The following is a 15,220-nucleotide window of genomic DNA, read 5'->3' on the forward strand; positions in this document are numbered from 1 at the left end:
CCTTGTCACCATATTAATAAGAGATAAAAAGCCAGCATAAAGACATGTGATGACATGAAGCATGGAGTGCTATAAATATTTATGCTTATTTTAAAAGTTGACAGTTCCTTTTTTGATACGTTGTGCTAGTAGTTTATTGTTAATCCTAATTCCAGGAACACCAGAATTGTGTTTTTTTGAATTCACAAAGAGTATGACAAGTGAGGTCTATTCCTAATGCATTCATAATTGAATTGAATTTATGTATTTCAGTATAAGATTATGACTTGCACAAAATTTATTTTTTACTCAATAGCCACTGCCATTTACTTCATTAAAATAATTCCACTTCTGAGAATGTCTTCAAGATTGATATGTGCTATTAAAATTAACAAATATAATTGAAACAAAATATATTTGCTCTTGTTAACACCTTTTTATTTGAAATCTTAGAAGATCTGTGAGTAACTGCAGTGATTACCAGCTGTGAGATCAAAATGTATGTATGGGTTAGAAATTTTGACTATTCCTTTGAGAATCAAGATTGATGGTGATATATTGTAATTAGTTGATATGAATGCAAAAATATTCTCTTTATTATTTTAAGTACACTTCTCATAATAGCACAAGGTAAATTAATCTTTGATTTAAAGCTATTTCAAAAATAAGATGAAACCATGAATTTAAATCATTGCTGTTTTTAATATTACCAATGGCAGTAAGCAAGCGATTTGTTGTCCCATTTATTGACAATAACACTGGATGCACTGGCTTTGAAAGGAACTATTTTATTAAGGTCCAAGGAAAAATATTCCCTGCACAGGTATCAACATGAATAAATAGGTTGGAACATACTTCTTTTTCAGGTGGCTTTGAAGAAATACTCCAGTGAGGGAGTCTTGACTTACATGCTTTTGCATTGCAATACAGTTGTCAGGAACTTTCTGAAGGTCATTTGCCCTGTTGCATTATGTCAGCTGAGGCTAGCGTGTCTGGGACAACTCCCAGCCCCAATCATTGGAAAGGAATTTCTTTTCTCGTAGATAGCTTCAATGTTGCTGCTATTTCAAGGAATGTAGGTTTAATGTTTATTTTTATTTATTTTGGGGATCTAGGTGCTGCTGGCATGTCCATTATTTATTGTCAATTCCAAATTGCCCTAGAGAAGATGGTGGTGAGCGGTACCTTGAACCATTGTGGTTTCTTTTGATAGAGGTACTTCCACAGTGGGAAAGGAGTTCCTGGATTTAGACCCAGTCAAACTGAAGGAATGGTGCAATATTTCCAAGTCAGGCTGGCACATGATATGGAGGGTATACCCATAGGTTTCCATGCAGCTGGTGTGCTTCTACTCTTTGAAGGAGGATACGGTGTGGGAAGTGCTATCAGAGTAGTTAGAGCAAGTAATGACCTAGATGTTACACCAGCTGTGCAAAAGTTGTGGAGGAAATGAATGTTTAGTATGATGGACAGAGAGTCATTCAGTGAGCTGTTTTGTCCTAGGTTGTGTCAAACTTCTTGAGTGAAGTTGGCCATATTAAGAATATTCCATTAAGCTCTGGGCATGTGCCTTGCAGATGACAGAAAAGCCTTGTAGTTTTGACGGGTGAGTCACTTGCCACAATAAAGCCAGGTTCTGACTTGTTCTTATAGTTGAAATGTTTGTATCAGCAAAATAAGATCTTTATTTTACTTTCGATCAATGTAGTTCCTGTCTGTACCTTGTGGCGCATTGGGTGGCAACTGCCGTTTCTTTAGCATTTGTCTGTTTTCTAAGAGCCCGAGTTGCTAGCTCGACGCTCAACCCAGCATGGATGGAAAGTCTGCAGGGAGCCACCCAGATTTGAACCCGGGACCACTCACCTCAAAGTCCAGTGTGGATGCCACTACAACACCGGCCAGCTTTTTTGATTTATTTTAATGACACTTAATTGCTTAAAATAACAACTTCAGTTGGAATACAAATCAATAATTTTGATCATCAGAGATCGGAGGACGGCACAGGGAGTTACAGGAAAGGTTAGGGTTAACAGACGGCAATGGGGTGGAGTTAGAGGTCAGGGCAGTAAAACAAGAGTCAGGGGCAGGAGCTTGTGGTCTCTGTCCAAGTCAGAGTGCTCCGTGGTCAAAGGCCAGAGATCCTGTGGGTGGATGTCGAGTCAGCAGGTGCTGAGGACAAAAACCAGCAATCCTGTGGTTAGTGACTCAAGTTGGTGGCCCCATGGGTGAGGACAAGTGATCCCCCCCTAGGTCGGCAAGACCCAGCATGAGAAGTCCATGTGGAGAGGAGGTACAAAGGCCCGTGATCCCCCTGTCATGTGAGTGTGGAGGCAAGGCCTGGAGTCCAAAGTCCTATGATCTGTGAGTTCTGGGGTTTGATACCCAGTAGTCAGCGAAGTCTGTAGTTTGAAGTCCAGGGATTGGGGAGCTAAGGACCGGTGGTTAGAGGCCTGAAGACAGGCTGCCCTGTGGTCAGAGGCCCGTCTGTATGTGTGAGTCGGTGTGTGGGAAGGAGGCTTGATTTACTAGTGTTTGATTGTGTTGTTCTGCTGAACATGGTGGACATGCTGTGTTGGCACTGGAATGTCTGCTGGTACTTGCAGACTGCCCCCAGCACATCTTTAGATTGTGTTCAATGTTAGTGCAAGTGATGCACTTCACTGGACGTTTTGATTCCAAGTGATGTTTCATTGCATCCAAATCTGAACTACCAGATTTGACACTACTAGTAAGGACTGTCCCAAACAGAACCTTGCGATACACTTCCTGGACTTCAACCTCATGGATGACTGGACCTTCTGGGGCAGTTCTGGCATCAAGGACTCCAGTTCATTTGTACCCAGATGTTAAGCAGAATGCTGTACATTCTGGAGGTGAGATATTCTCAGCTTTTGATTTGTTCTTGTAACCAGAGTAGTGATGTGGTTGGTCGAGCTGAGTTTCCAGTCATTGGTAATCTCCGGATGTAATCTGGGTATACTTGGTGATGGCAATGTTACAGAATATCAAGTGCATGGTTTATAACACAGCCATCACAGGATTCTGCAAATCATGAACTTGAGTTTCTGCAGATGCTTGAAATCTTGAGCACGCACACAAAATACTGGAGGAACTCGGCAAATCAGACAGCACCCATGAGAGTGAATAAACAGTTGACATCTGGGGCAAAGACCCTTCATCAGGACTGGAAAGGAATGGGGAAGAAGTTGGAATAAGCAGGTAGGGGGAGGGAAAGAGTACAAACTGGCAGGTGAGAGGTGAGACCAGAAGAGGTGTAAGGTCAGTGGATGGAGGAAGGAGATGAAATAAGAGGTTAGGAGGTGATAAGTGGAAGAGATAAAGGGCTGAAGAAGAAATCTGATAGGAGAGAAAAGTAAATCATGTAACAGAGGGGACGAGGTGCACTGAGGAGAGGTGAGGGGAAAGGAAGGGTTTGGACGGAATCCGGAATGGAATTGGAAAAAGAAGGGGGGCGAAATTATTGGAAGTTAGAGAAACCAGTGTTCATGCCATCAGGTTGGAAGCTATGTAGGTGGAATTGGAGAAGTCGCTCCTTCAACTGAAATATGGCCTCATGCAAGTAGAGCAGGCCATGGACTGACATGTCAGAATTGGTATGTAAAGTTGACTTCAAATGGGTGGCCACCAGGAACCCTCAACTTTAGTAGCGGATGGGAGCTCCACACAGTCCTCCAAGAAGCTGAGGATCACTGCAATTAATAGTAAAGTGTAGATTTGAAGTTTTTAAAGTTTAAGCTTTGTATTGTTCAAAGATTTGATTGGAAGGGGCTTTTGCTATCTCAAACCAGGTTATGTGCTACTACTTACCTGCTAAACATTTTTAATTGAGATGATAGTCTGCTTTTGGTGAGTGAGTCAGAGCATGGAAACATGATCATAATCATCACTGGATAGGGATCTTATGGCAAATAGCAAACCTTGTAGCTGATGTAATATGCTTTTTAGTTGTTAAATAAATAAATACATGAGATATTCAGCTGGTTCATGCCGTATCTGTAGAGGGGTAAAGGGTTAGTATTTCAAAGTAAATCGTTAAAGTCTAAATATTGAATAATTACTAGTGTCTTCAATTTTGCTATGGAAGTTAGGATTTGTTAAATTCTCTTAGCCTGATTGGCATCCACTAGGAGGACGTTTAACATACTTACAGTGCCAATAAAAGTACTTCCCCCCCCCCCCCCCCCCCCCCGGAAGTTTTCATGTTTTGTTGTTTTACAACATTGAATCACAGTGAATTTAATTTGGCTTTTTTGACACTGATCAACAGAAAAAGACTCGTGTTAAAGTGAGAACAGATCTCTACAAATATAAAACACAAAATAATTTATTATATAAATATTCACCCCCTTTTAATATGACACACTAAATCATCACTGGTGCTGCCAATTGGTTTTAGAAGTCACTCAATTTGTTAAATGGAGATCTATTTTTGGAGTCCTGCATGCAGTCAAGGTGTTTCAATTGATTATAGTAAAACTACACCTGTTGAGTTCTGTTCATTTGGACTGTAAGTATTTAGTATATGTGCTCACTTTCTCTGCTACGCGCGTGTGGGGAGAGAAGCATTGTGGGATGTAAAGGTGACAACCCTCAGGTATTGAAGCCAAACACCGCTCATCATCAAAAATGCGCCATTCCTACTGTGAGGCATGGTGGTGGCTGCACCATGCTGTGGGGGTGCTTCACTGCTGCAGGCCCTAGAAGGTTTGTGAGGGTAGAGGGTAAAATGAATGCAGCAAAATCCTGGAGGAAAGCCTGATGCAGTCTGCAAGAGAACTGTGACTTGGGAGAAGATTTGTTTTCCAGAATGACAATGATCCCAAGCTCAAAGCCAAAGCTACACAAGAATGTCTTAAAAACAACAAAGTTAATGTCCAGGAGTGACCAAGTCAGAGTCCAAACCTCAATCCAATCGAGAGTTTGTGGCTGGACTTGGAAAGGGTCGTTCACTCATGATCCCTATGCAATCTGACAGGGCTTGAGCAGCTTTGTAAAGAAGAATGGGGAAAAATTGCAGTCCAGATGAACAAAGCTGTTAGAGCCCTGTCTACACAGAGTCAAGGCTGTAATTGTTGCCAACGATGCATCTTCTAAATACTGACTTGAAGAGGGTGAATACTTAAGCAATCAACTATTTTGTGTTTTATATTTGTAATTAATTTAGATTACTTTGTACAGATCTGTTTTCACTTTGACAAGAAAGAGGTCTTTTCTGTTGATCAGTGTCAAAAAAGCAAAATTAAATCCTCTGTGATTCAGTGTTGTAAAACAAAAATAAACATGAAAACTTCCGGGGGGGAGGGGGGGGATGAGTACTTTTTATCGGCAGTGTGTATACACACTCAGTGGCCACTTTATTAGGTACACTTCTGCACCTGCTTGTTAATGCAAATATCTAGTCAACCAACCATGTGGCAGCAACTCAAGGCTTAAAAGCTTACACATTTAGTTAAGAGGTTTCGTTGTTCTGACAAAACATCAGAATGAGGGAAGTTATGTGATCTAAGTTACTTTGACTGTGGAATGATTGTTGGTGCCAGACAGGGTGTTTGAGTATCTCAGAAACTGCTGATCTCCTGGGATTTTCACACACAACAGTCTCCAGAGTTTACAGAGAATTGCTTGAAAAACAAAAAAACATCTAGTTTGCGGCAGTTCTGTGGGCAAAAATGACCCATTATTGAGAGAGATCAAAGGAGAATGGCTAGACTAGTTCAAGATGACAGGAAGGCAATGGTGCCTTAAATAAACATGCGTTACAACAGTGGACTTGCAAAAGAGCACAATGCATTGAACCTTACAGTGGATGGCAACAGCAGCAGAAGACTGAGTGTATCTGCATGATAACTTGTATATCTCCATGGTAACATGCATATCTCCATGGTAACATGCACATCTCCATGGTAACTTATCAAGAAATAATGGTGTGCTGCTGTAGATTTAAGATTTATCAGGGGAAGTGAAGTATGAGGATTTCTGTGGTGAATGAACTAAAATGATACTTTTCATCAACTTCCACTGCTGACCTTGATTGTTCAAAGAGTAGAAACTAATTAATTCTCGTGCCATTGAAGGAGCATTTGTGATTCCAGGAAACGAAATAGGATTTGAGGAATTACAATTCTCTGACTTTGGTTAGTCTTCAAAGGAGTACTTTTGAATAGCATCTCATGGAATATATTTTTTATTCATTGGAGCTTTCAGAGATTTCCAGCAGGGCATTGGGAAATACAAATCTTCAAAGTTCAAAGTAAATTCTTGTATTATCAAAGTTCATATATGTCACCATATAGAATCCTGACCATTTTATTGTGGGTGTACTCAGAAATCCATAATAGAATAATATCCATAACAGGATCTATGAAAGACCACCCACATCGAATGTCCAACCAGAGTGCAGAAAATGACAAAACTGTACATATATAAAAAGAAGAAATAATAAGAAGTAAGTATGCGATAAATATGCGGAGCATGTGGTGATGAGTCCTTGAAAGGGAGCCCATTGGTTGTGGGAACATTTCAATGATGGGCCAAGTGATGTTGAGTGAAGTTATTCCCTTTGGTTCAAGAACTTGATGGTTGAGAGGTAGTAACTGTTCTTGAATCTGGTGGTGTGAGTCCTGAGGCTCTTGTACCATCTTCCTGATGGCATCAGCAGGAAGAGAGTATATCCTGGGTGGTGGGAGCCCCTGATGATTAATGCTGCTTTCCTGTGAAAGAGTTTCATGTAGATGTGTTCAATAGTTGGATGGCTTTATGTGTGATGGATTGAGCCATATCCACAACTTACTGCAGGATTTATCATTCAAGGGCATTAGTGTTTCCTTCCCAGGCTGTGGTGCAGTCTCTCAATATACTCTCCATTATACATCTATATAAGTTTGCAGATTTCTCTGCAAACTCTTAAGGAGGTAGAGGCACTATCGTGCTTTCTTTGTAATCGCATTTATGCCAGGACAGGTCCTCTGAAATATCCCAAGAATTTTAAGTTGCTAACCATCTCCACGTCTGATCCTCTGATGAGGACTGGCTTAGGGACCTCTGCTTTCCTCCTCCTGAAGTCTATAATCAGCTTTTTGGTCTTGCTGACATTAAGTAAGAGGTTGTTGTTCTGACACCACTCAGTCAGATTTTCAATCTCCCTCCTTAATGCTGATTCATCACCACCTTTGATTTAGCCCACAACAGCAGTGTTGTCAGCAAACTTAAATATGCCATTGGAACTGTGCTTAGCCTCTCAGACATATGTGTAAGTTGAATAGAGCGGGGTATAAGCACACAGCCTTGTGGTACATCTGTATTGATGGTGAAGGAGATCTTGCCAATCCAAACTGACTGGGGTCTGCAAATGAAGAAATTGAGTATTCAATTGCACAAGAGGTATTCAGGCTAAGGCCTTGAAACTTATTGATTAGTTTTGAGAAGATAACGGTATTGAATGCTGAGCTCTAGTCGATAAAGAGCATCCTGATAAAAGCTTCTTTGCTGTCCAGATGTTCCTGCGTTGAGTGAAGAGCCAATGAGATGACATCTGTGGAGCTTTTGCTCAGATGGGCAAATTGGAGGGGATATGCAGTAAGTCATTTTCCAGGCAGGAATTGATGTTTCATCACCAACCTCTCAGAACGTTTCATCACTGTGGATGTAAGTGCTACTGGGCGATAGTCATTGAGGCAGGTTACCACACTCTTCTTCAGCAATGGTACATTTGAAGTCAGCTTGAAGCAACTGGGTACTATACACTGCTGAAGTGAGAAGTTAAAGATCTCAGTGAACACACCAGCCAGTTGATCAGCACAGGTCTTTAGTACTTGAGCAGGTACCTGAGATGTGCTGGATGCTTTTCATGGGTTCATCCTCCTGAAGGCTGCTTGCACGTCAGCTTCAGAGACTGAAATCATAGTATCATCGGGAAATCTTATCTTACTATTTTAGTTATTTGCAGATGCAGCTACAATTATACTTCTGTTGGTACACATGTGTTTCCAGTAAGAATTCAACAATGTTTTATTCACATGGTGAAGATTATTTCAACTAAGTCAAAAAGTAAAGCCAAAGAATGTAAACAAAATTCAACTTGCCTCAGAGTTCATTGTTTTCCTGAATATTTCCAAGGTTTAGCTAATCATCCAAAAGCTTAGATGTTTTTAATGGAGTTCGGTTGTAATGGACAATTTTGATGAATGAAAGTATAGAATGTAACAGAGCTAGTTTATTTTCACAATGTCAGCTTTTCTATAGGCACATTGGTTGTGTCATCTTCCATTTCTCCAATCAGATTACGGTTGCCATCTGCAGATAAAGAGATATATAAGGATAATGAATATGCTCAGCGTTCAAAAGTTCAATGTGAATGTATTATCTGTGTGTGTATATGTCACCGTATGCTCGCCTGGCATTCATTTTCTTGCAGGCTTTCACTGTAGAACAAAGAAATACAATAGAATGAAGGAAAAAAGGTACAGGTAGAAAAAAAATTGAACAAATGGGTGAGTGACTGGTGGATGGGTTCCAGTGGTAAATATTTACATAGTTAAAACCAGGAATTAAATTTTCTTTTCATAATGGAGTTCCCTGAGCCACTTTGTTGCTCAGTGTGAAGATGAAGTCAAGGGATCATTTTTATGGACTGCTCCATGACTGATGTATTTGACTGAGGAATGACTGTTCCTGCATTCATCAGAAGTTGGGATTTATCACCTTCACATCCCTGAAATGTAAAGCGTCAGAAACATCCAACTTTTTAAAGCTTTTGGTGAGAGAAGATGAGTAGCTGAAATGGAAGGATCAGATTTGGAAACACTTGAGTCTAAAACATTTAACATTTTTGTCCATTTTGCATTTTTTTAATGTGAAATTTGTTTCCTGTGTGCCTTTTGTAAATGTTAGTTAAAATGGAAGTTTTCTTATGTCAATGTCTTGTTTAGGTCATTTCCATCAATGGTCCAATTGTGCGATGTAGAATTCAATAGGTTAGAGGTGAAGTTGTGGATTTATTTTGTAGGGTCACATTTTGCAAAGTCATATTTATTGTTATCCAACATGCAATGACCGGTCTTTATTGATGCTTTGTTTATTTCCAGGTGGCATGTCTCATTAGGGTTCCTACTGAAGTTGTCAAGCAGCGGTCCCAAGCTTGCCCCACTCTGGGTACTCAGCAGGTGTTTATTGAGACAATAAAACAAGAGGTAAGCTTAATTATGCTGGAAGAATGTTCTAGTGAATATTTTGTCACAATGAAGAGTATACCACACGAAGGGTCTCGGCCCGAAACATCGACAGTGCTTCTTCCTTTAGATGCTGCCTGGCCTGCTGTGTTCCACCAGCGTTTTGTGTGTGTTGTTTGAATTTCCAGCATCTGCAGATTTCCTCGTGTATACAATAGACAGTAGGTGCAGGAGTGGGCCATTCGGCCCTTCTAGCCTGCACCGCCATTCACTGTGATCATGGCTGATCATACACAATCAGTACCCTGTTCCTGCCCTCTCCCCATATCCCTTGACCCCGCTATCTATAAGAGCTCTATCTAACTCTCTCTTGAATGCATCCAGAGACTTGGCCTCCACTGCCTTCTGGGGCAGAGCATTCCACATATCCACCACTCTCTGGGTGAAAAAGTTTTTCCGCATCTCTGTTCTAAATGGCCTACCCCTTATTCTTAAACTGTGGCCTCTAGTTCTGGACTCACCCATCAGCGTGAACATGCTTCCTGCCTCCAGTGTGTCGAATCCCTTAATAATCTTATATGTTTCAATCAGATCCCCTCTCATCCTTCTAAATTCCAGTGTATACAAGCCCAGTCGCTCCAATCTTTCAACATACGACAGTCCTGCCATTCCGGGAATTAACCTTGTGAACCTACGCTGCACTCCCTCAATAGCAAGAATGTCCTTCCTCAAATTTGGAGACCAAAACTGCACACAATACTCCAGGTGGGGTCTCACCAGGGCCCTGTACAGCTGCAGAAGGACCTCTTTACTCCTATACTCAATTCCTCTTGTTATAAAAGCCAGCATGCCATTAGCCTTCTTCACTGCCTGCTGTACCTGCATGCTTGCTTTCATTGACTGATGTACAAGAACACCTAGATCTTGTTGTACTTCCCCTTTTCCTAACTTGACTTCATTTAGATAGTAATCTGCCTTCCTGTTCTTGCCACCAAAGTGGACAACCTCACGTTTATCCACATTAAACTGCATCTGCCACACCACACTAATTTTGTGTTTTAGTTTTGCTGGGGGGGGGGGGGGGCGGGGTGGAGTGTTAGTTATTATTTTAAGCCTAAGTAGGTAGCCAGTAAGGCTTATGCTTGCTCCCTCATTCCACTTAAATAAAAAATGAAAGGACTTATGGCCCAGAAGTTTATCTTAAAACAAAGAACTTGGGAAATGGCTTGTTTCTTCAATTTTTATGTACTTTCCATCTCCATTTCACGGAATGCTGCAACATTCCTACTGAAGCCATGTAATTTTAATTTGTATTTTAATACCTTGCATACCACTTGTAAAAGAGGAAAGGTATTAGTTAATTAGCAGGTGATGTCTGATGTCAGTCATTAAGTTGGGTGAATGCATTTTGCATTTCACCTGTCCAGTATATCTCTTTTTGTTTTACTGGTGAAAGAAAAGTTCCTGGATTGTCATCCTGTCAACATAATTATTCTCTGTAGTTCATGATTCCAGTTTGTGAGACTGACAGTAGTAGCCATTCTTTCGGTTTCTGATTGCCTGCATAGACTCTGTCCAGCTCCCCATAGGATATGGCAGACTATTTGGGCCGAGTGGTCTGGTGAAGGTTAGCCAGAGCAGTGTTTTGTGCCAAGTAATTCCCCTCCATTTGGCATATTCCTTGGTCTGCATGGTACAAGAATGTAAGAAGCTGTAGGGTAGTGAACGTTGTCCAATACATCATAGGCACATCTCCCCTAAACCCCACCATTGGTAGTATCTACAGGACGTGCTACCTCAAGAAGAAAACATCCCCACCACTTGGGCCTTGCCATCTTTTAGTAGCTACCATCTGGCAGGAGGTACTGATGCCTGAAGTCCTACACACTAGGTTGAAGAACAGCTGCTTCTCTTCAACCATTTGGTTCTTGAACCAATCAAATTACTGATAGGAAAAACTACATCAATTTTTTACACAGCATATTTTTGGCAGAGAAAAACCAAGTTCTCTTCTTTTGTTGGTGGCTTTTGCTATTTAAGCAATTAGGGCATGTATTATTTGTTTAATTTTGGCATAACTGATGGGTTGTCATAAATTAAAACAAAATAAAATGAAACATCATTTTTGTACACATTCTTTTGTTCATAGTGCCTATCACGTATAATATTGAGACTTGAAGTAATGGCAAAGAAAAGAATCATCAGCAAATTTTTGCCTATTTTCTTTGATAATACAGATTATTAAAAATGGAAATATCGTACTAATTCCCTAAAACATTTCATTTCAGCTTTGGGAGAATGGGGCACTTGCAATCTATTCACATTGGAAAAGTAATGCGAAGCAATGTATTATGAGAAGAATGAGTGGAGCATTCTGTAAGAGAAAGCAATGTTATAGGCACTGAATATGTCTGGAGGAGATAAATAGGCTGCAATTTTATGTGCAGTAAGAATAGTATTTTGATCCAGGCATTGCAGACAGCCTTCACACACTAGCAAATGTAATCTCCCTGGTAAATTTATATGTGCATGAGTTATTTGTCTGAGCTGTTGCTGTTTTGCTTACGTTAACTTTGTGAAAGGAAAATCAGGAATGGTATCATGCAAGCTATTTACTTAATCTGTAAGTGCATCAGTTGTTAAATTTACTTCTGAGCAGTTGTGTGATTAAAATTGAGAGATGGGCTGCCTTTTTGTTTGAAAATTACTTTGATCTGTAATTGCATGAATCCTTTCCCTCAAATATCATATTGACAAATTTACAAATTAGATTGAATTTTGTGCACAAATGACTCTAATTATCAAATCGACTTTATAACATAATCATTATTGTCTGTACAGGCTTGCACCATCTGGAGAATGTGCAGATGATGATGATTAGAGCCTGTACACAGGAGTCAATCTTGCATGTTGAATTTTGCAGTGCTGCAATGTATCTGAGGACACATGTTGTGTGGCAACATCTTTCACCATTGGGCTTTGTTTTAATATCAAACTTGCATTAATGGGGCACAAAGGTCATTTCCCAGATGTTTGTAATTTAATTTGTTTAATTGACTTGTGAGTGCAAGTCAATGTCTCAAAGGTTATAGATTATGAATCACAAATTTGGAAATTTCACTTTTCAATCATAAGAAAGAAGTCAAACATGTAATTGGAATATTTATAGACAGCTCATGATTACAATTCTAAAGTTGAAGTTTAGGCACGTTGGATAATTTTAAGAAATTTAAGCAGCAAAATAAAATATGGAAAGGATTTTATTTGTGGGCATCTCTGGCTCCACCAGTTTTGGGCAAGTCTCAGTGAAGCTGGTTGAATAACAAAAAGGCATTAAGAATTCAGCTGCTTTCCCAGTGAAAATCATTTTCATTTCCCCAAGGAATTTTGCATTCATGTTGTGCAGCATGCTTTTACTCTGTCAAAGATTTCTCACTTCAGAGGAATTAAACAATATGCATTTTGACTGAACATTTTTTAATTTAAAAAAGCGGATTCTCAAATGATTTGATTTACTCACAACAAGTGTCATGAAGAATTCATAAGCAGCAGCTAATATTTTTATGCTGAAGAGAGAGACAACAAATGCACTGAGTAAAATATTTATAAAAAATATTACAAAACTTACCAATCGATTTCCAGTATGTTTATTCCTGTAAGAAGATTTCAACAATTTTCTAAACTCAAAGCCTCTGTAATGGTCTTTTGGTAGCCTCCTTTATTGTAGTTATGCTTATTCTTAGAATACTTTTGTTCCCATTTGTTGTATTCATCCCCAGGTTTAAGCGGTTGCTTTCTACCTTTGTGGATGAATGAATCTTGCCAAAGCTATTTGTGTATTTTCTCAGTTGGAACTTGCTATTAATATTTGACAGGATGATGCACATGATTGAGGATGCAGAATTTATTTTAAATTAGCTTTGGAAATACTCACTTTGCTTTGTCCTCAAACTGTTAGGACATCTTCTCGTTGCACCTGTACTTCAAGAATAGACTCAGTTCCTTATGTTTCTCATGTTTCATTATTTCAGCTTGCAAACAGTAGGTATCACATTGTTTTAAAAAAATTTGTACCTTCATATTTCCAGCCTCTCTACTCTGTTTAGAAAGGTGGCTCAAATGTTGAAATGAAAATTAACAGTATGTTGAATTAATTACTTGTGAGCATTGCCTAATTTTATCCAGAGAATTACTGTTCTTCTTCTCCTCCCAGGGTATCCTAGGACTCTACAGAGGCTTTGGAAGTACAGTGAAACGTGAGGTCAGTTATATCATATCTTTAATCTACAGGCTTTATAAACATGCAACTGGTTTTTCTTTGTTAGAGCACTATTAACAAAACAAGACAACTGTTATCAAAAATGAGCAATTAATCTTTGGTATTTATTACCTCATCCTAACTGTAGAACTAATTTCTTCTGCTGTTTGTGAATTTAAATGGTGGAACTTGGCAGATAATGCTGTCCTCTTTTGATGGAGCCTGTGTGCTAAATGAATCTTTGCAGTATTGAAGTACCTCTGAATTTTGATGGTAGTTATGTGTTTGGTAATGGTTGTTGGTTAGGCAAAGTACTAAGGAATAATTGTGAAAGGCCTTGAAACACAGACCATTTTGATGTAGTGCTCTAACAGAGCCCTTGACCAATTTAAAATCCTTTGTTAATTATGGCCATGTAAAACAGTTCTAAAGAATTTGGAGCACAAATGATAAATATTAATTTAAAAATGTAATGAAGCAAGTTTTATTTACATTGATTGTTCATTCAAGATTTGTAGTCCCGTTCAAATGAATGAAGTTGCATTATATGCACCTGGCACCCTGGTGTAAAATTAGATAGATAGATAGATAGATAGATAGATAGATAGATACCGGTACTTTATTCATCCCCATGGGGAAATTCAACATTTTTTCCAATGTCCCATACACTTGTTGTAGCAAAAACTCATTACATACAATACAATACTTAACTCAGTAATAATATGATATGCATCTAAATCACTAGCTCAAAAAGCATTAATAATAGCTTTAAAAAGTTCTTAAGTCCTGGCAGTTGAATTGTAAAGCCTAATGGCATTGGGGAGTATTGACCTCTTCATCCTGTCTGAGGAGCATTGCATCGACAGTAACCTGTCGCTGAAACTGCTTCTCTGTCTCTGGATGGTGCTATGTAGAGGATGTTCAGGGTTTTCCATAATTGACCGTAGCCTACTCAGCGCCCTTTGCTCAGCTACCGATGTTAAACTCTCCAGTACTTTGCCCACGACAGAGCCCGCCTTCCTTATCAGCTTATTAAGACGTGAGGCGTCCTTCTTCTTAATGCTTCCTCCCCAACACGCCACCACAAAGAAGAGGGCGCTCTCAACAACTGACCTATAGAACATCTTCAGCATCTCACTGCAGACATTGAATGACGCCAACCTTCTAAGGAAGTACAGTCGACTCTGTGCCTTCCTGCACAAGGCATCTGTGTTGGCAGTCCAGTCTAGCTTCTCGTCCAACTGTACTCCCAGATACTTGTAGGTCTTAACCTGCTCCACACATTCTCCATTAATGATCACTGGCTCCATATGAGGCCTAGATCTCCTAAAGTCCACCACCATCTCCTTGGTCTTGGTGACATTGAGACGCAGGTAGTTTGAGTTGCACCATATCACAAAGTCCTGTATCAGTTTCCTATACTCCTCCTCCTGTCCATTCCTGAAGGGCTTAATTCAGTCCTTTAGCTCAGATGTTCCTGTTGCACCTTTGAGCCCAGTGCTGAATTTAGAAGCGGAGTAGGTTGTTCAGTGCATCTGACATTCAGCACACTTCTGCATTGTAATGGAAACCAGGAATGCACTGAAATGCACAATATGTCCATCTTCCTCTACCTAGCCAGTGTGCCCTTACACAACTGTTGACTGAAGAGCAGCACTACCTGGTCAATGTTCTCTCTAATTTGTAATAACCAGTGTGCGCAAAAATCTTGTGCGGCCCAGTTTTGCCCATTGACAACAACATGTGCGCACTGAATAATTTCTTCAATATAAGCAGTATAAATAAGCCAATTTGA

General features: G+C 39.8%; 1 protein-coding gene across 6 annotated transcripts in view; it reads left to right on the top strand.

Moving 5' to 3' along the window:
- Positions 1-15,220, top strand: part of slc25a26 (solute carrier family 25 member 26) — a 237,138-nt gene that overhangs the window by 63,101 nt on the left and 158,817 nt on the right. For all 6 annotated transcript variants that reach the window (XR_012102146.1, XM_073072340.1, XM_073072338.1 and 3 more), the window contains exons 4-5: positions 9,084-9,188; positions 13,381-13,428. Coding sequence is in view for 5 of the 6 variants with exons in the window: in XM_073072340.1 (XP_072928441.1) it covers positions 9,084-9,188; positions 13,381-13,428 (153 nt within the window). In the remaining variant the exon portion in view is untranslated. The remainder of the gene's footprint in view (positions 1-9,083; positions 9,189-13,380; positions 13,429-15,220) is intronic.

The sequence above is a fragment of the Hemitrygon akajei genome, chromosome 19 (genome assembly GCF_048418815.1).
Source record: "Hemitrygon akajei chromosome 19, sHemAka1.3, whole genome shotgun sequence".
NCBI lineage: Eukaryota > Metazoa > Chordata > Chondrichthyes > Myliobatiformes > Dasyatidae > Hemitrygon > Hemitrygon akajei.